Source organism: Zingiber officinale, chromosome 4B (genome assembly GCF_018446385.1).
Source record: "Zingiber officinale cultivar Zhangliang chromosome 4B, Zo_v1.1, whole genome shotgun sequence".
NCBI lineage: Eukaryota > Viridiplantae > Streptophyta > Magnoliopsida > Zingiberales > Zingiberaceae > Zingiber > Zingiber officinale.
The window spans coordinates 118,162,819-118,183,035 of NC_055993.1; the positions used below are offsets into that span (position 1 = coordinate 118,162,819).

Consider the following 20,217-nt stretch of genomic DNA (forward strand, 5'->3'; position numbering starts at 1 on the left):
ACCGGAATCATCGCCGGAAGGGTCAAGCATAACAAGAAGAGCAAGAGGGTGAAGAAGTTGAAGCAAAATTATCAAAGTCAAAGAAATTCAAAAGCTCAACTTCTACAATGGAATTTCGAGATGGGCTCGGATTCGACACGAGGGTGGCTCCACCATACACTTCCACGAGCTTCGATTCTTGGATATCAAGAATCGAAAATTTTCTTATGATGGAGATAGAGCAATGGTTTGCTCTTATGGAAGGCTTCAAGACTCCAACAAATTCAAAGGGCAAAGTTCTCAAGAGGAGTAAGTGGAGCCAAGAGCAAGTCCAAAGGTGCGAGGCCAATGACAAAGTGACCAAGCTTTTGGTCAATTTATTGCCAAGCACCATCCTTTGCAAAATTGGAGAATTTGAAGATGCAAAGGAATTATGGAGTAAATTGGCCAAGCTTCATGAAGAGATCCCCTCCACTGTACAAGAGCAAGAAGAATCCAGAGAGGGTGACTCTTTGGAGCAAGACCAAGAGGAGGACTCCGAAGTTGAGAGATGCTCAACTTCCGAAGAAGAGGAAGTCCAAGAAGCTTCATCCTCAAAGGAGTGCAATCAAAAGAGCAAGGAAGGAGCATATTCATTGTTTCATGTACAAGAGGATGAAGAAGAAGGTGAAACCTCCACCTCTAGGATTGAGGGGGAGCAATCTTCATTGACACCGGAGCAAGAGCAAGAAGAATCCTCCACATCCGGGTCAAGAGAAGATGAGGATGAGGAAGCTTCTACCTCCGGATCAAAAGGAGAAGATGCCACCCCTACAAGCAAAGGTATAAACATTTCAATTAATAATAAAAATTATATCATATGCTTTGAATGTAGGGAACATGGGCATTACAAAAGTAAATGCCCTAAATTGGTCAAGAAGAAGGGTCAAATGACACAAAAGGGCAAGGAGAAACCCAAGGAGACCACCCCCGGGACAAAGAAGAGCAAGGAGCACATTGTGTGCTTCTTGTGTCAACAAAAAGGGCATTACCAAAGTCAATGCCCCAAGGGGAAGAAGATGGTCAAGGCTCAAGGAGGCACTAATCAAGGGGGAGCCTCCAAGGTAAAGAAGAAGGTAACATTTATTGAGCTTACCCCTTTACGTTATGGTAAAAAGCATGATAGTTCTAATTTTTATCATTTTAATGCAATTTACCATAAGAATAGAAAGCATGAGAGCATTAAGGAAAAACATGTGGCCCTACATGCCAAGACTACCCAACCTAAGGTTAGGAAGGTAGATAGACATTTGGGCAAGAACACTAAGGATAATAGATACAAGCCCAAGAATAAAAATGCTCATGGATCAAATGAAAAATCAAATACTAAGGACTTAGTGAGGGAAAATCAAGTCTTGAGGTCAAGACTTGATAAATTAGAAAAGACCCTAAAAAGATTGGAAAATATCCTATTAGGGCAAAATGGGCATAACCTAGGTTTAGGGGTACAAAGGTCATCTAATGGTCATAGAGGTTTGGGATACAAATCCAAGGCTAAAAAGGATGTGCCTAGTTATCATAGGGTTCCATATAGTTATGGAACAAACCCTAAGTCTAGAGGTCAAGTCAAGGATACAAGGAAAGATATCCCTAGGAGTATCTTTGCAACCAAAGTGACTAAGACTTCTAAGAAGTCTAAGAAATTCACTAACAAGGTCACAAGGGAGGTTATCCCTAGAGTTGACCTAGAAAATGTGACCAAGGCTTCTAAGAAGCCCAACAAGGTCACTAGGAAGGTATCTAGGGAAGTTATCCCTAGTGAGTACCTAGAGCATCCAAGGAGCACCAATAGGTGTTGGGTTCCTAGGAGCATTTTCTCTACCCCATAGATGGGTTAGAGAGTGTCAACTCCGATTAGAAGGGTAGTTAACCCAACTTTGAGGAAATTGACACTCAAAGAGCATTTTCAAGGTTTTTGTTAACCTTTGAAAATGAAATGGAATTATTATTTACTCTTTGAAAGAGTAAAATGTGCCTAATGGTGGAAAAATTGATTTTATCTTTAATGGCATAAATTGGGAAAACCTAGAGAAATATCAAGTTGGGATTTTGGTATTCTCTTAGAAATTTAAGGCAATCCGGGCCTTGATTTACGTGTTTACTCTTGAGGAAAAATGGAATATGCCAACATTTGATGATATGCTTAATTTTTAAGTGGCATAAACAAATCAAGAGAAATAGAAATGTCAATTTAGGTTTTGGCATTTCTTTGAAGCATTTAGGGCAATCTAGGTTTAACGTTTTAAGTTAAAATAAGTGGAAATAGCTAAGTGGTTAAGGATACTTAGATAGAAAATCTAGGTATATTTTATTTATGCTAAACCTTACCATGATTGTTTGCCCATCATATGCCATGACATCATGTCTATTTTTGTATTCATGTTTTATTATGAAAAATCTAAAAATACCATGTCATGACATTCATACATTATGTAGTTATAGGATATTTTCTTTTGAAAAATTATTTCCTTTTGATGTATGCCATAACATAATCATGCATTAAGTTTAATTCCTTGTAATTAAGGACAAATGACATTTAACAGCACTTATTAACAAGTGACATCCTAGGTGGATGTCTAATATCTCTAAAATGCCTAGATAGATATGCATGATCCCTAGAATAAGATAAAACCAAAATCTCACATCTCACAAGGACTATAAGGTGACTTGTATGTGTTTTACTGCACATTAGATACAAGTGAGATGTTAGGAAGATGAATAAAACTCAAGATGCTGATTTAGTGTATTCTTTTGAGTTTTAGGGTCATCAAAACACATAGTTATGTGTTTTCCCATCATTGGGAAAGCTAATGTACAAGTCATGTGCATTAAGCCCAAGGAATGTGATGGGATATTGGTTTTGAAAATTATTTTAAAATGTTTTTGGAAAATCTTGGTGAAGGCTATCTTTTGATAGTAATCACCATTGAATAGTTAGACACAAACTTGAAGAAAACGCTAAAGTTTTAGCAAGTTTTCAAGCTTGTGTCAATCTTTGAAAATATGATGTATTTTCATAGAAAACTATTTTTCCATGATAAAGTATGCCCTAAATAATGTATACACGAAATTTCATGATTTTTGGATTTTTGTAGAATTTTCTAGGGGTTTCTGAAGTTGGCTGAATTTGATATTCAGCAACTATCAGAGCTCCGATTGATCCATGGATCGATTGGAGTGTATGAATCGATCAGTGGATCGATTCAGAAGGCAATTCTCGCGAGCAGAAGCTCGCTGGATCGATCAGTCGATCGATCTACACATCCTGAATCGATCAGTGGAACGATTCAGCAAGGTTCAATCGATTGAACCCCAACTCCAATCGATCCAAGGTGCTGATTTTAGCTGGGAAGGCCTGATTTTAGCATTTTGAACCTATTTTAGTCTACGTAACCATTCCAAACCCCTCAAAATACATTTGTATACATAAAAAGGGTGTTTTCGTGTTGAAAACAAGGATGGATTGGTTAAGGAAGACTATATTGAAGTCTAGGGTGAGGTTTGTTTCAAATTTTGAATATTTGAACATCAAAGCTTCTAAATTTGGGTTTCCTAAAGGATTAGGGATTCCAAGTCATTGTTGGTGCAATGACAGAAGTTACCACCATGTCTTTAGGGGGAGGGACTCTTTAAAGGCATGAAAATTATTTTTCATGAACCTTGGAAGGTGGTTAACCTTCCGTTAAGTGGATAATGCTCAAGGATGAGCATTTGCCTACATTGAGGAAGAATGTAGGGTTAAGGATAAATGAAGGGTATGTGACATTCATTTGGGTCATTAGACCATGTTAATGCTCCAGGGCGAGCATTGGTTGAAAATGAAGGGAATGGGTCCTTCATTATCGTGTTGGTCACAACGAGTGAAGTTATGAACAACGATGAGCAACTCTTCAGGGGGAGAGTTTTCAACAATGGGGCATTTGTTGAAATGTGCCCAAAATTGAGGCACGGGTTAATGTGTGCTCAAAGATGGGTTGATGTGTGCCAATAGGGGGAGAATGTGTGGTTTAAGTTAGACCTTCATTACATATGGGGGAGGTCATAGGGGGAGAATGAAGGGAACCAACATTCATACTTTGGCATGAATGGAGTTAAGGCTATGGGATTAGCTTAACTCAGAATGGTCCAAACTTAAAGGTATTGTCAAACATCAAAAAGGGGGAGATTGTTGGTGCAATATCCCTTAGGTCAAAGTTGACTGAGTTGACCAAGCTTGAGTCTTGGTCATAGTTTCGATGTTTGGCAATACATGTAGACACATGGACAATGCAGGTGCAATTGTTCATATGGGGAGATTCTGATCAGGGACTGATCAGTATGAATGAAGAAGAGTCAAGTAGGTCAAAAGTGACCGGATACCTGACTGGAAAGTCCTAGTGAGTGAAGCTAGGCAGAAGGAAATCCTAGTGAGTGAAGCCAGGTGAAAGTCCTAGTGAGTGAAGCTAGGCATATGGAAAGTCCTAGTGAGTGAAGCTAGGCAGAAGGAAATCCTGGTGAGTGAAGCCAGGTGAAAGTCCTAGTGAGTGAAGCTAGGCAGAATGGAAGTCCTGGTGAGTGAAGCCAGGCAAGGGAAAATCCAGATTGATCAAGGATAATCGGACATTTGGTGTTGGGAAGTCCAAGTAGGTCAAGAGAGTGACCGGATACTTGGCACGAAGAGAAAAGTCCAAGTGGGTCAAAGGGATTGACCGGACACTCGGTGGGAAGTTCTAGCAGGTCAAAGGAGTGACCAGATGCTAAGCATGATGTACCAACAGGTCAAGGTTGACCGGATGTTGGTTTGAGAGGCTTGGGACTTGGTTTTGGGCAAAAACCAAGAGCTGGATCGATCAGTGGATCGATCCAGGCCTTTCCCAGCGAACAGAGAGCCTCTGGATCGATCAGTGGATCGATCCAGAGGTCCCAATCGATCAGTGGATCGATTGAGACGCTGCCGCTTCGCGCGATAAGCGCTGGATCAATCAATGGATCGATCCAGGCGTTTTTCCATAGCACAGAGGCGCTCTAGATCGATCCAAAGCATCCCCGATCGATTGAGAATAATCGAATCGATCGGGAATGTCACGTAATTTTTTATACATAAAAAGTACTTCTTCTCGTCTTCTTCGCCGACCTCATCGCAAGCTCCAGAACCACCGACCGTCGCCAACCTTCCGCTCGACGCCAGGTCACCATTCGCCCACTGCCAACGATCTATGACCGCCAGCCCAAACCAAAACTACATCCTGAGGAAATCTGAACCCCAAGGGTTCAGGCCCGATTCCAACCGTGATTGCAGTCGAAATCACTAGCGTTGCGTCCGCCAACATCGTAGCCGATTCTAGCCTAGAAACACCCAAATTCTAGCTGCGATCCAACCAAAATCTAGTGGTGATCCGGTCAAGGGGCCAGATTCTGGCTACGACGACCGACGGGAGGCGCGAGGGAGAATAGCAATCGGCGTCTGCGGCAATAGAACTGGAGCTCGCGGAACTGAATTTTACATTTTATTTCTTTAACACGTTTTCTCTTTGACGTGGCATGTCCAGATCAACCAAACCGCACTTTTCATATCGCATGATAATATATATATATATATATATATATCCTGCGTGTCTGCACAGTACGCGACTGTGCGCGGGCAGGATATCAGTTCTTTTTATTATTTTTATTTTTAATTAAAAATAATTTATATATATATATATACAGCGCAGGATTTCAACGTTTTTTTTAATTTTTTTTTAATTTTTGAATTAAAAAAATAATTAAAATATTTTTTAAAAATTTAATTTTTAGGGTTCAGACTTTGGGTTATAATATCGAAGTTATTTTTTTTTTTTAATTTTACCTATAGGGTTCAAACTTTAGGTTATAGTATCAAAGTTATTTAGGGTTCAAGCTTTGGGTAATAATATTAAAACTATTTTTTTTTTTTTAGATTTTACCTCTAGGGTTCAGGTTTTGGTTATAGTATCAAAGCTATTTTATTTTTTAGATTTTACTTCTGGGGTTCAGGTTTCCCAATTAGATTATAGTGTTTGGTTTTAAAAAAAATTAAAATAAAATTAATTTAAGTATTTATTGTGTATTGTAATATGTTAAGGGGATATATTAATGTATTAGAAATTTATATAAGGAAGTGTTAATTTTTTTAATTATTTTTTTTAATTTAAAATATTAAAAAATAAAAAAATTTAATAAACAAACTTGATCTCTTGCGCGACGCGCACAGTCGTGCATTGTGTGCATCGCGCAGGAGATCAAGACTATATATATATATATATATATATATATATATATGGAAGCTAACAAACCCTTGATTTGGTCCTTTACTAAAGCAACCATTTGCCCTTAGCTCGTCCAACTGATTCTTCTTTGTTGAGTTTAACCAAGAAGGAACCACATTAATCTCAATGGCTAATTGATCAATGGTTAGTCAATATTGTTCTTATGCATAAAGATGAAAACATTTCATATCAATAATTATGAATTAAGGTAACCTATTAGTTAACTTAGTTATCTAAATGAAAAAAAATAATTAATTAAATTGGATAACGTCGAATCTGGGATGACTGACCCGGTCCTACAAAAATTTTCTACCGACCATCAGAGTAAATCGAAAAACACTTACAACGGACAATCCAAGAGCCCAACATCCTTTAATTGCGTGCCTCATTTGAAATTTTTTTTTTTACAATTTCATTATAACTGAAGCTCGAACCGTGAATATCTAAATGACAACCTAAATGTCCCGTCGTTGCACCATAACCCCATGGGCTAACTTAGTTATCTAAATGAGCAACTTGAACAATTAAGTGATCGATCATTATTTTACAAAATTAATATATTTGCATACCAACTCCTTGTCCGAGAACACACCCACCGAAGACCGACGATGACCACAGTTTTGAGTGCAAAATCCTTATGGACCGACCCCATCACTTGATATTAACTGTGGGTGCGGGTGCTAAATCTCAACTTAAATAGAACATTGGCCTCAATCTCTTTCATCCGAACTTGGTACCGGCATTGGCAGTTTTAAACATCAACTTATAAGATCGAACAAAATTTTTAGTTGATCTTGACCATGATGCATTGAATACCCAACTCCACGGGTATATCAATTAGGTTCGTGAAGTCTCTGAATCCTTCAAGTAAATGCCCTAAGGCAGAAGCATGGAATCGCTACCTGCACAATCTTCATCGTCTCGGCATGAGAACCTCACTGTCGTCTGCATATGTCCCTGCTGATTCTATTTTTAGGCATTGAAGTTGAGATCAAAGTTCTACAGTTTTGCAAAACCAAATAAGCAAATATGAAAATTTAGTAAACCAAGGAGAAGCTAACATCTGCAATAATTTTGTAGGCTTACCTTTAAGCTTTGCACTTATCTTTCAAAGCAACTGGAGCTATAAGTTTCATCTTCAGATAAAGTTTCTAAAACCGAGACTGGACTTGACTGTTCAAGTTCATCGAATTTTAGAGGTTGTGAGTTCAAGAAACAACTTCACTTGAGAATGACCACTTGATTTTTCCTAGGGAGATGAATAACTTTATAGAAATTTGATGAAACCCAATTTGAGAAATGAAACAGCAATAACAAAGTCTATCTTCGCTTTGTGTTAGTCAGATTGTGCTTTCAAAGTTCATATACTGCATCGAAGTTCATTGAAACCTTCTATTTTCAGGCATTTGGAGAAAGTTAATTTTCTGCTAAATTTACTATGTTAATGGGGGATTTTAAGAACTAGATGAGTATACTATAACTGAATTAGACTTCAAATTTTTGAGTTAGAGGTTCTATCAAGTCGAGAAATAACAAATAACTTTGCTACTCAAAAATAGGGATGATTGTTTAGTGATAATATGTTTTATGCATATAATCTTTTGACAATCTTTCACAGTCAACTTAGCATGCGCTTTAAAATTACTGATTGCTACGAGTTGACAAATCATTTAAGTAAAAATTGCAATTTCTGCTTAATTCCACTTGAATTTATCTGCACCACACCATTGTTGAACCTATCACTACGATTGTGGGTGCAGTTAAGCTACATGAAAATGGCATGTAGATAACAACAATTGCCGAAGAAAGCAGTAGAAGATCGAAAGAGGCTAAGCACAATTGAACAATAAACAGAATTTAGAATGACACAAACTTTGAGCTTGAACATTATCGTATCAATATCTCGCAGAGCAGTATGTGTATGCTGATTATGCATCAAGGTCGTCAAATTGAGATTTGTTTCATGAAACACTTCGATTGACACTTGAATCTTAGGCTTCTATTAAAAAAAAACATAAAAAAAGTGTCAAGAAACAAATGTTACCTCTCCACCCTATCTCTCATGGCGAAGCCTTGAAAAGGCGGAGATCCGCATCCCGCAAATCGAGGGAGAACGACACCGACGGCGTCAGCGAGCTTAGCCCCACCTTCATGTCAAACAGAAAGAGGAGAGACTTGGGAGGTCAACTGCTGCTTGAGGATTTCAAAGTGTTTGACGAAAAGTAGGTTTCTAGTCCGAAATCGGTGGTGGAAGAGAAAGAAAGTGGCGGCGGCAGGGATGGAAGAAATCCATGGGGGAGCGCTGGGTGGGGAGGGATGCGGCCGGGGTGGGAGGCCGCGACGGCGATGGCGACTGCAAATGCCGTCGGTGAGATGGAGGAAGCCGATCGAATTTGATCGAGTGATACTTTGAAGTGCGTCAAATGGACCTGGCCGGTTCGGCCTGCGGCCCGGCCTAGTCTGACTTCGGTGGCCCGGCCTGGTCTGTTCTGTATAATAAATTGGAAAAAAAAAGAAGAAATAAATACATACTGCAGGACGGCGCGGGGCCCGTGCCGCGCGAAGAGGCTATGGAGACACGTGTATCCGTCCCTCGGTATGGTAACGCAAGGCGTGCGGGCCACGTGGTCCCCGGAGGCCCATGTGCGCGCGCAAGAGGACAACCGCATGCGGCGCGGCCACGCTGACCCACCTCATTATGACGACGCGTTCTGTGGCAGGAATTTATTATGCGGCCGCACTCATTTAATTAGTGCAACACAACCTATTCTGTATGCAAATCGATTTAAATTAAATATTTTTTCAATAAATAAAAAAAGGGATTATTTTTTTTTTTGATAAAAGTTCAACTCTTGTTTATTATAAAAAACACTCTATATTAAAAGGGGAAAAAAATAAAGCACTCTCTCCTAAATCGGATTGAATCCTAGATCAATAATTTTTTTTTTTTTTTTTTTTTTTTATGATTTAAGAGATGATCCTTTTATATGTATTAATAGGGATGAATATTTTTATATATTTTATAAGTAGGAATTATTCATCTAACCAATATATAGAAAGGAACTATTCCTTAGACTAAAAAAAAACGATCCATAGGATTTGTGCTTCTCCTAAACACCATTATAATAATTTTAGCAAAACACTTAAAATGACTCTCATGCTAATTAAAACTATGATACAAATATGCTAAGTCGTTCGTGAGCACTCTCAAACAGCTTAATCAAAATTTGAATTAGAATTTAAAATTGATGAGCCTCCCTAAATCAGCTTGGTTAGAAATTGAGTTAAATTTGAACTTAATTATTATTGACTCGGTAGCTCATCGAACTAAATGAGCCAGTAATAATATATATATATATATATATATTATAAAATATAATATAATAATTAATTTATTAAAAAATAAAAAAAATCGAGTTCAATCCATAATTAAATATTGAGCTCAAGTTCAACTCTACATGTTCGAATGAGCTCAAACTTAGATTTAAGTCCGTATAAATCGAGCTGAGCCTAAGTTGGCTCGAGCTCAGCTCATTTACTATCTTAATTAAGGGAAAATTTACATGCAGTCCTTATTGGTAAACAAATCTTTACATGCAGTCTCCAACCATGAAAATCTTTGTTTTCACTCCCCAATTAAATATATTTACCTAATTGCCCATAATATTTTTAGGTACAAAAAGTCCAAAAATCAATATAAATCTTCTTAAATTCAGTATATTAAATTAGAATCTAGTATATTTTCTATCAAATTGAGTACGCTTCTTTTTTGTACCTAAAAAATTTGAGGAGCAATTTAGGTATCAATATTTGTATGAGGGAGTTGAAACAAGTAATACTTTGCATGCAGAGAGTGGAAACAAAATTATTTGGACATGAGGATTGCATGCAAAGTTAACATTGTGATTGGAGATTTTTCTCTAATTTACCGTTAGTTGGGGATTTATACTGATTTTTGGACTTTTTTTACCTAAAAATATCATGGGCAATTAGGTAAATATATTTGACTGGGGAGTGAAAACAAAGATTTCCATGGATGGGGACTGCATACAAAAATTTGTTTACCAATGGGACTGTATGCAAATTTTCCCAATTAATTTATATTAAATAATAAAAAAACATTAAGATTTTTTTATTAAATTTATTAAGTTTTATCAAAAAATCTTAATATTTTTCATTTTTATCGATTAATTTAATTACAGATCTAATTAATCAATTTTTTTAATAGTAAAAATTAGTCAATTTGATTGATCGAAAAAAAAATCAATTTTAATAAATTTTATTCAATCTGTTCAATTTTAACAAAGAGCTCACCTTATTTAAAGATAATGAAAATATGAAACATTATTTTAATTTTTACCCTAAAGAATAAATTACTTTTGTTGCTCAAATTTGTCAATTTTTTTTTAATTTATTTCCTTAATTTGATAAATCTCATTATACTCTTTACTTTTTAAAAGAATCATACCATTTTACCCCTAAATAAATGTGATTTCAAACTTTAAAATCATCAAAATATTTAATATACACCATTTTATTAGATAAATTTACTTATTAATTTTGATAAATTTAAAAAATTAATTGTTAGGGATGAAATGATAAAAATATGGGAACAAATTGTCATTTTATAGAATCAAGAGGTCAAATGAAAAAAGTTATCAAAATGAAATAGACATAGACCTAAAAGTGCACATTAATTGCATGCATACCACGCTAGGTTTACCCATGGAAGCCATAATAATGCAAAGAAAGTGAGCTTGTCTTCTCAAATTTGGGGGTCATGCCACTATTCACAACACTTTTGGTTTGGGTTCGCTAAATTAGGGTTCAATCGAGTCAAGTGATGTAGTGCATGATAGGATCGACAATAAAGCGGTTGGGATGGGGGTAACATGAGACAAGATAGTCATAAGAATGCATAATTTGCGAGAGACATGTAAGGGAATTCAAAGTGAGGATGGAAGGGGACCCTTGACCTTCGGATGGACCTCACTTTAATCGGTGCGTCTTGATCCTTAGGGACCAAATAGCATGAGCCTAACCTTAGCCTTGTTGTGGTGATCATGATGAGCCTATGAATCCATGTGAGGAGAGCAAGAGACCAATTAATCGAGAGGTAGCCAAAGTTCGCTATGCGTCTACATGCGCGTAGTGTAGCTTCGGGGCCCTCTAGCTTGTACTATAAACATGCTTTGCCATTGAAATTTTGATTGAATCTACTGATTCGACAGAAGAACAAAAAGAAGTTAAAGATGCTTTATGTAGCAAGGCACTTTAATCTGTTTGTATTCGATCAACTAGTTGAACACCCTTTTACTTGGAAGGAAGAGGAGGGCAAAATCATAAAGGTCAAATGATATAGAACCTTCATTGAGGTTGCAACTAAGTTGAGCTTATCTCAAACACCTAACCATGATCTACAGTTTGAAGTCATAGAAGAAGGAGCTAGGAGGAGAATTGAAACCTACTAAAAAGATTGAGAGACGAACTAGGTTATGACGACCGACAATTTTTGGAATTTTTTTGGATGAAGTAGCTAGAAATAGTTTTCAAAACACCAACATTAATGTGGTTGGCTAGCAAGTCATATACAAGAACAAGAAGAGGTCACATTGATAGGGACTTCCCTTGAACCCAATGCTAGCAATTACATGCATGTTTTTGCCAACAAACAAAATTGTTAGGCTCTTGAAGAAAATGTACATTTTGTACAATCTTCAATTGTATAAAAAAAAAATTAAAGAGGATGACTAAAAGAGCATTGTTTCCATTGTGATCAAAAAGTCAAAACACAATTTTGGTCAAGAACCTAAGGCAAAAGTCAAATCATATGCAAGATTACTGTCACACTATCATTCTCTTACAAATTAGAGATGCATGGCAAAAGATCCACTGAACAAGATCCTCTTTAATGGAAAACAAAATTTGCATGATCCATTTTAATTCATAATGAGTACTTTATATTCCAAGAGTCATGCCAAAAGACAAATAAACAGCGACATAGTAGCTTTCAGCACGAGAACAATGAACTAACTGTAGATATCGCAAAGATAGATAGACAGATAGATAACAACGTACCTTCAAATGGTGCACTGAGTTCATAGAGTTAGTTCCCTTCATACATGTACTATGTGCATACTTGAGAAAAACCATATGTTCAAGACTTCCACAATAAGAGAGCATCTGCAATGGAAGTCTCGATGATTACCGAGTCAATAAGTTGTAAGCAAAACCCTGGTCTTTACTCAACTTATTCCATGAAAAAGACATGTATCCACCATTACTCCTGCACAAAAATCATGTCTTAATATGCTAATAAACCATCTCTAATAACTCAGATATACAAAACTTAATATCTTAATCAGTGCTGAATCATGCACTGTTGACTGTTGTCCTAGGTTAGAGATAGTGCGATCAAGGAAACAAGTCATTATGTTTGACAACTTTATTAGGTTACATTAACACTATAAAGACTAGATATGGAATTTTAAGACAAAATGCAGAATTTGATTAGTTCCTACTAAAAATAAATACAGAGAGATGGAGGGAGAGGGAGAGAGAAAGTCATAATCATGGGGGAGCCTTGAAGAACGGAGAGGAATCCTGAATCCTTAGTTCATTTTCTATATATATAAGGTCATTGCAAGCCTACCTTCCATTACTGACACAATTCCACATTCCATTTTTCTTTCCTCCCATTTCAAAATTCAATTTTGTCAGCCCCACTTTTATCTTTCCGTCTATAATTACAGCCAGACTTCAACAAAAATCCTCCTATTTGGTGGCATGCACAAGATCTTCAAGCCACAAAGGGCCCATAAAACTAGCAGCAGCAGGAGAAGATTTCATGGGGATGGGTGTAGGTGCGTGGTCTCTTGAAGACGCCGTGAACTCTGGCTTCACTCCTGTTTGGGGTTTACATGAGGTGCTCTCTCTATTTCTTGTCTTCTCTTGCAGAGTTTCACCACCGGCCAACTGCTGACTTGATCTGCCATTCTAGATTTATGAATTCCTTATTTATGTTTCTTGTTCACTTTGGCTCTGTGATTTCTGTAGAATTTGGTCACTGAAGTAATGATCCAAATAGTGCGTGCTCTTGGTGTTTAACCATAGATATTTTATTATCTCTTCCACCAACTCTCATCATTGCACCGTGGCCTTTATGTGCAGCAAAGATTCTCTGCAACCAATCATTCTGTTTCCATAATTTGATTGTCTTTAGTTTACTTTCTCCCCTGGTCCATGAAGTCGTTGATGTATCTTGTAATAGATCAAAATCTATGCTTGCTCTGACTTGACCTGTTTTTTCTTTGATTAAGCAGAGCGTAGAGGAATTAAAGCACAAGCTTCTGTGCGCAACCTTGGAACTGGAATCACTGCGTGCTAATGCCAAGGAAGACATGAGAAAGAACGAGGAGAACATTAGCCAGTTGTTGCAGCTTCTTCAAGTGATCACTCAGCAGAGAGACGAGGCCAGAGAACAGCTGCAGCTTTTGCTCACGAATATGACACAGCCAGAGAGCCCACAGGTGAGGCAGAGAAGAGGCAGTTCAAATATCACTGAATCGGATAGTCTCTCTGGCACCCCCAAGAATCATTCTTACGGTGGATCTCCTGCACATTCTTTGTTCAATGTTGCTGCTTCTCCAGAACTTTTGAGTATGAAGACACAGGGTCAAGATCGTGGCCAAGATATGGCTTCGGTGGTCATGGATGAACTTGCAATGAGGCCACTGCCTCAGAAGGGTAAGTTGCTGCAAGCTGTGTTGGAAGCTGGTCCTCTGCTGCAGACTCTTCTCTTGGCAGGGCCACTCCCTCAGTGGCGCAATCCTCCACCTCTGCAGCAGTTTCAAGTCCCTCCAGTCTCTATCAATGCTCACAAAGCTTCATCTCTCAGCCAAAAAGTTGCAACGAGTTCAAATGATTTGGCTCACTGCTCTACAAATCTACTTGATAGTGAGAAATCTAAGAGAGAATTACATATACACTCCCCTGATTTGCCGAAGAGATCAGTGAATTTGACCTGCATGAGAAGTTACGACAACATGAGCTTGAAAAGGCAGAAGACTCAATGCACAGGGGGTGCATGATGAGAAAGATACCTTCTTTGCTAATTACCGACGAACCCTTTGGCAGGACCAATCAGATTTAGTTATATTTTACATGTCTATATCTAAGTTGCAGGAGTTTGTTTCTCATTGCTTAGAAATATTTTTTTGCGAAGAATGCTTAGTTTAACTTACTCAAAATAAACCTAGTTAAGCATTATATATTTTTAGAAGGTTGTGTAATATTTCATTGTACTACCAGCAGAAAAATCTAAAAGCAAAATCTTTATTAGGACATCATACAGTCTAAGAGCTTGCTAACTTGATCCATCATTCAATGGTGGGATCCAGAGATTCAACTCTTTTATTGCATAAATCAAAACACTCCTATGTTGTTTTAGTTCTAAATTTGATCTCTTCCAACTTATTAAGCATTATCACCCATATTTCCTATGGCTCTCAATGTGAAGGTCCTCAATCCTTGTTTCTTCACTAAAAGTGTTCCTCAATTCAGAAGGCTTTTGATTTTATAATAAAATCTACTTAATTTCTTTTCTTAAGCCTTTTCAATTCTTTAGAGCTTTTGTGCAATACTGAAATGTATCAGCTTTGTACTGTTTTTGCTTTATTTGAGATTCTTGTTGTTTGGTGGTTCCTGTAACAAGTCCTTGTCTATGTTCTCACACTTTGCTCCTGCAATATATTTAACATCCTTATATGTTCTTATTAGCTAGTAAACTCACCACCCCACAACTGTATTTACTTTTCTAAAACTGCAACCGGCACCTATTTATTTTTTCTGTGCCTATTTCTGTTGACATGATAGGATGCCTTGCAATGAAATATGCAGTACATTAAGCCAGGCTGCAAAGGAAATTAAAGGTTTCTCAAGAAAAATTATAACCCTTGCACTTAATTTGTAAGATCTGACTTGTAAGAATTCACCCTAATTGCAAACTCATGCTGAGAAGGAACAGAATTATCAAATAAATTGACCAAAACATAAAAATATTATCTCTGGATAATTATACATAATCCGTTGAAAAATTGTAGTTATTAATTGGCAGACCAAAAAACTTTTAAGGAAATAAGAAGATACAAAGTGAGTCACGAGTGCACTGTTCTAACTTCTCTTTTACACACTTTATGAAATGCTTTTTGCCTTTTCTTCGTTCTTTCAGACGCTGAGTTATGTAAGTGCATACAGGGGATGCAGAAAGGAATCAGACAAATCCTCCATCCCAACCAAAGCCTGGTGTGATTCTTGATTACTTCAGTCCAAATTATTCTTCTTGAACTTTAGTTGGATAAAGCCTGATTAATATGCACCAAATTCGACTTTGAAATTACCAAAAAGACAATTTTTCTGGTGCACATTAATCTCAGGAGAACGCTAAATGCAGCATGCACTTCCATAAAATGAGTACAATATCAAATCTGCATACGATGCTATAAAGTACAGCTGAGTAAGTGCATGTGGTTCTACTAACAAAAACAATGAAGTTTTAGCGGAATTATATATTATGTAATAAAATAAAAATTTGGATTGTTTTGTTTTCAAAAAGTGAAAGCTTTATTGTGGTATAAAAGTAGCAACATTAGAATTTACATTAGTAGAATATGTACATAAATTGACCTTACCATATCAAATCAGCTACCTTCCTTTTGGATTCATTAGCTGCGAGAACACTCTACTTGTTGCCACATCTGTAACATCACTGGAGACACTGATCATATCATGCTCATTTTCGATGTTCTCCACTTGTGAAATCCATTCTGGGAGGCCCAGCATACAGTTTGTACTACCTCCATCACCGACTACACTCGAAAATGTTTCCTGCAGCTGAAGAGCATATTCCAAATTCCATAACACGTCTCCCATAGATGGTCTGTCCATACTATATTCTGCTAAACACTTCTCAGCTGTTGCACCAAATTTTGCAAGAGAATAAAGGCTAACAGTCCCTGCAAGATAAGGATCAATTATCTGCTCGAGCTGACCTTGCTTTTGCCAATTCATCACCCACTCAACTAGGTTAACTTGATCTCTGGGCAGTGCTGGGTTGATTGCCGGCCTTGCACACAACACCTCTAGGAGAACCACTCCAAAAGAATACACATCCGACTTTTCTGTGAGTTGCTGCCTCCTAAAATACTCCGGGTCAAGATAGCCAAAACTTCCCTTCACTGCTGTACTCACATGAGTCTGGTCTACTGTAGGACCCATCTTAGACAAACCAAAATCAGCTACCTTAGCAATCAAATTATCATCAAGGAGAATGTTGGTCGTCTTAACATCTCTGTGGATTATAGTCTCAGAAGCTCCTGTATGAAGGTAATGCAAGCCTTTAGCAGCTCCAATGCATATTTGAAGCCTTTGTTTCCATGACAAGGGTGGAAGGTCAGACCCATATAAGTGCTTCCGTAGAGGGCCTCCGCCCATAAACTCATAAATAAGCACCATCTCATTAGCTTCATGGCAATAGCCTATGAAAGATACCAGGTGGTGATGCTGAAGCTTGGACAACATTTTGATCTCTGTTCTAAACTCAGTTAATCCTTGTTGAGATCTGGGGTTGCTCCGTTTTACCGCCACTATGAGCCCATTTTCAAATACTCCTTTGTACACTTTTCCGAATCCACCGATCCCAACAACCAAGCTTTCATCAAAGTTCTTGGTTGCTTCTCGTATCTCTGAAAAGGCCAGTAACTGGCCGATACCAGGAGAAGCGCCAGATGAAGCGTCACTGAGAGTAGAGATCTTTGTCTCTGAGTTGCCCAAGTGGGTAGTTGGAGCTACAGGTGAAAGGAACCCAGCCAAATCTGATTCGTTTATGTACCTATGATATCCGAAGAACAAGATGACTATTGCTGCAATTACAAGTAGAGACGACATTCCTACCGAGCATATTGCAACGATAAATGTACCATTCTTTTGGTTCTTAGCCATCTGAACACCACTAGCATTTTCTATATGAACATCAAAATCATTGTTTAAACCACTGAGTTTCATGATCTCCAGGCCATTAAGAATTGCATTAGCAGGAAAGTTCACCATAACATGAGGAGGGCCTATTTGAACCAAAATCCTATCTGAATTCATTTGGACATCAGCAATGAAATCCACAAAATAGGCATTAAATAACCCGACTTTGTTTGATATATCAAAGGGGCTTAGTACCGACTGATTGTTGATATATACATTGAACAGAAGACTTTCTGTTGTTGTAATAAAATCACAAAAATGAAATCGCACTAGATATTGAAACCCAGATTCGACGAGAAAGACCCAAGAGATGTTGAAATTCTGGTTACTAACACTAGCATCTGCCATTTCATGTGCCGTGGCATAGACCGAATTTGGTGCCACATAATAAGGGACTTCAGCTGGATATCTGATCAAATTGGGATCAGTTGAGGCATTCCGCACTGAGGCTGAAATGACCAAGAATGGATGATCATTCTCCCAAATTCTCCATAAAGAATCATTACTCGAATCCAAAGCTGGACCACCCACATTGATCCTAAACGCAGTCTCAAATCCTACAAGACTTGGAATCTCAACGGAAGGCCCGGAAGGAACAGTGTACGCAACAGGAGGAATCAGATCATCCGGAAGTGAAATGATTTCAATGGCATTGAGGAACGCAATGGAGCCAATCAAAGGAGTTACCTTGATCGATAAACGCTCTAGTCGGAAAATGTACTCCTTTAACACAAAAGATTCTCCAAGATCCAACTTTGAATAAGAAAAGTTGCGCATGAGAGTATACTCATTGGCCATAACTGAAAAAACAGCGGATTTCATGGCATAAAGGGAACTTCGGATGGGATAGAAATGCAACCTCACGAAGTGCCTTCCCTTCTTCCTGATGCGGAATCTGTACTCGGCCGCTTCTCTGAAAACCCTAGCGCTGCCGTAGACACCGGATGAGTCGACTCGAACAACATCGTGAGAAGTGGGCGAAAGCACGAAGGGTGACGAAGCGTCCGGCAGAGTGTCGGGGAGAAAGGCTCTTCCATCGGCCGAAAGGACGGTCTCATTGCCACCGCAGTTGATCAGGATGTGATCTTTTGGCGAAAACAGCGCTTCAATAGGGCGAAAAGAGACAATGCAGTGGAGGAGGAGGAGGAGGAGGCAGATTGCGGACATGGCTGAGGCGAGATCAGAGATTGGAGAGGAAATGCGAACAAGGGGGAAGACGGATCGCTGGATCCTTCCGACGATCGGGGAGGTGGTAGAGTAGAGCTGCTCACTGTCACTGTGAAATTCATAATTAAGAAATAAACTCCCTAATTGACGATAATTGGTAATTTATCAAAAAAACAGTTATTAAATACCCAAAAGATGTATTATATTTTAAAATTTATCTACCTATCCATCTACCTAACATCGTTGTTTCTATTTACAAAAATTTAATAAAAGATTTATTGATAAATACAGTTCACAAATTTTATTAGTGACCTGAGCAATCACAATATCACATTAATAAATTGAACATATATTCATTTGATTTAATAAATTATTTAATAAATTAAACAATCTCTTATAAAAAGAACATTCATTCATAACCCTAATTTTTATTACAATCCTATTTTTATCCTAATTCGCTGTCTAACCCGACAATGCACACACTCTATTTTTAACCTCTTTCACACCACCGCTAAATCTTCTCTTATTTTCTACGCATTTTATTGGATCTCCCCCCAAACTCCCTATTTATACACCTCATTCACCAACAACACAAGATGATCAATTCCCAGACCTCTCTCAGGTATTAAATTAATCACCACTCCATTAAATTTTTGTTCTTCATCAAGATCTATTTAATTCATATTATTATTATATTCTTTTTTTTTTTTTTGATAAAAAAAAAGATTCAGCTGTGAAGCTGGATTTGATCCAAAAACTCACCGACAGCAACGGCCATGGAGCAAAGCAAAATGATTGGACTCTCTGTGTTCCTGCTGGGGTTCTTATCCTTCCTTCTGGCTGTTGTTGCTGAGAATAAAAAGGTTTTTTTTTTTCTTGCATTACAATGAATTTTTTGTTAGTTTGTTTTTACCATTTCAGATGATCGTATCGTCACTTCTACAGCCTCCTTTTGGCACTCCAATTCAAGGGAGGGACGTCGTGATATGCAAATTCCCGAGTGATCCGTCAATACTACTCGGGTCTTTGTCGACGATTGCCCTCGTTCTTTCGGTCATATTAGGCCATGTTGGCATATTCTTCCCATACAAAGGGAAGCCACTTTCAACTAGCGTCTTGTTTGGCTACAAAACCTTGTCCATTTTCTTCTATGTCGCGGAGTAAGTTATTGAATTATGATCTCAGGTGGTTAGGAATTTGAATGCGATGCGAACTTAACGGTCGTTTTTTATTAGGATTGTGTCGGCTTGGGCCATTGCATTCTTGGTGTGGACTATTGTGACGGAAGGCCTGCATCGATCGCGCAATGTTCACTATGATCTCACGACGAAGTGTCCTACGGCGAAGACCGGGATGTTTGGTGGCAGTGCTTTTCTTGCCCTTGATGCCGCCCTCTTGTGGGTGGTTTGCCAGATGCTGACTTTGAATGTGAGAGATGATTACTTTGGGGGGGAGGAGGGGGGAAAGGGAGAGTATGGGCATGTTTATACTGATGATGTGAATGTCGATTGATGATTGGAAACCATTCAAAAATGAATTCAAAAATGAACTCGATCTCCTTAAACTATATCATAATAACCAAACGATGCCAAACAAATTTATCGATCTAGAACTAGCATGAAGACGATCTTCATCAAAGCCTCACTTCCATTCTAATTTACATAAGGAGGCATGCACACGAGTTGCGCATGAAATCCCCCCTTCATTCTAATTTGTTCTTATTGACTGCAAA

The 20,217-nt window shown here is 38.0% G+C and overlaps 3 protein-coding genes and 1 long non-coding RNA gene across 5 annotated transcripts; 2 read left to right on the top strand and 2 right to left on the bottom strand.

Annotated features, from left to right (window-relative positions):
* Positions 1-6,632: 6,632 nt before the first annotated feature.
* Positions 6,633-9,143, bottom strand: LOC121976200. 2 transcript variants are annotated; one of them, XR_006110571.1, is made up of 3 exons: positions 8,329-8,765; positions 7,371-7,533; positions 6,633-7,283 (listed from the first exon to the last, which is right to left on the bottom strand). It is a non-coding gene; the product is annotated as an uncharacterized LOC121976200 (long non-coding RNA). The 2 variants fall into 2 exon arrangements; XR_006110572.1 differs by having other exon boundaries at positions 6,633-7,533; positions 8,329-9,143.
* Positions 9,144-12,176: 3,033 nt separating this feature from the next.
* Positions 12,177-18,620, bottom strand: LOC121976201 (receptor-like protein kinase THESEUS 1). Its single transcript, XM_042528276.1, has 3 exons — positions 15,974-18,620; positions 12,937-14,307; positions 12,177-12,570 (listed from the first exon to the last, which is right to left on the bottom strand). Exon 1 carries the CDS (start codon positions 18,483-18,485, stop codon positions 15,987-15,989), a length of 2,499 nt encoding a protein of 832 aa, XP_042384210.1. The 5' UTR covers positions 18,486-18,620; the 3' UTR covers positions 12,177-12,570; positions 12,937-14,307; positions 15,974-15,986.
* Positions 13,076-14,634, top strand: LOC121976202. Its single transcript, XM_042528277.1, has 2 exons — positions 13,076-13,209; positions 13,607-14,634. The coding sequence occupies exons 1-2, from the start codon at positions 13,132-13,134 to the stop codon at positions 14,372-14,374; spliced, it is 846 nt and encodes a 281-aa protein (XP_042384211.1). The 5' UTR covers positions 13,076-13,131; the 3' UTR covers positions 14,375-14,634.
* A 588-nt stretch (positions 18,621-19,208) lies between the features above and the next one.
* Positions 19,209-19,997, top strand: LOC121978585. The gene is made up of 3 exons (XM_042530913.1): positions 19,209-19,348; positions 19,431-19,645; positions 19,721-19,997. Exons 1-3 carry the CDS (start codon positions 19,262-19,264, stop codon positions 19,995-19,997), a joined length of 579 nt encoding a protein of 192 aa, XP_042386847.1. The 5' UTR covers positions 19,209-19,261.
* The last annotated feature ends 220 nt before the right edge of the window (positions 19,998-20,217 follow it).

Bases quoted from the DNA above. Each gene is read 5' to 3' on its own strand.
- LOC121976202 (XM_042528277.1), top strand. From the start codon at position 13,132: ATGGGGATGGGTGTAGGTGCGTGGTCTCTTGAAGACGCCGTGAACTCT. The intron at 13,210-13,606 runs GTGCTCTCTCTA...TTGATTAAGCAG, and splicing joins CTGTTTGGGGTTTACATGAG to AGCGTAGAGGAATTAAAGCA.
- LOC121976201 (XM_042528276.1), bottom strand. From the start codon at position 18,485: ATGTCCGCAATCTGCCTCCTCCTCCTCCTCCTCCACTGCATTGTCTCT.
- LOC121978585 (XM_042530913.1), top strand. From the start codon at position 19,262: ATGGAGCAAAGCAAAATGATTGGACTCTCTGTGTTCCTGCTGGGGTTC. The intron at 19,349-19,430 runs GTTTTTTTTTTT...TCACTTCTACAG, and splicing joins TTGTTGCTGAGAATAAAAAG to CCTCCTTTTGGCACTCCAAT. The intron at 19,646-19,720 runs GTAAGTTATTGA...GTTTTTTATTAG, and splicing joins ATTTTCTTCTATGTCGCGGA to GATTGTGTCGGCTTGGGCCA.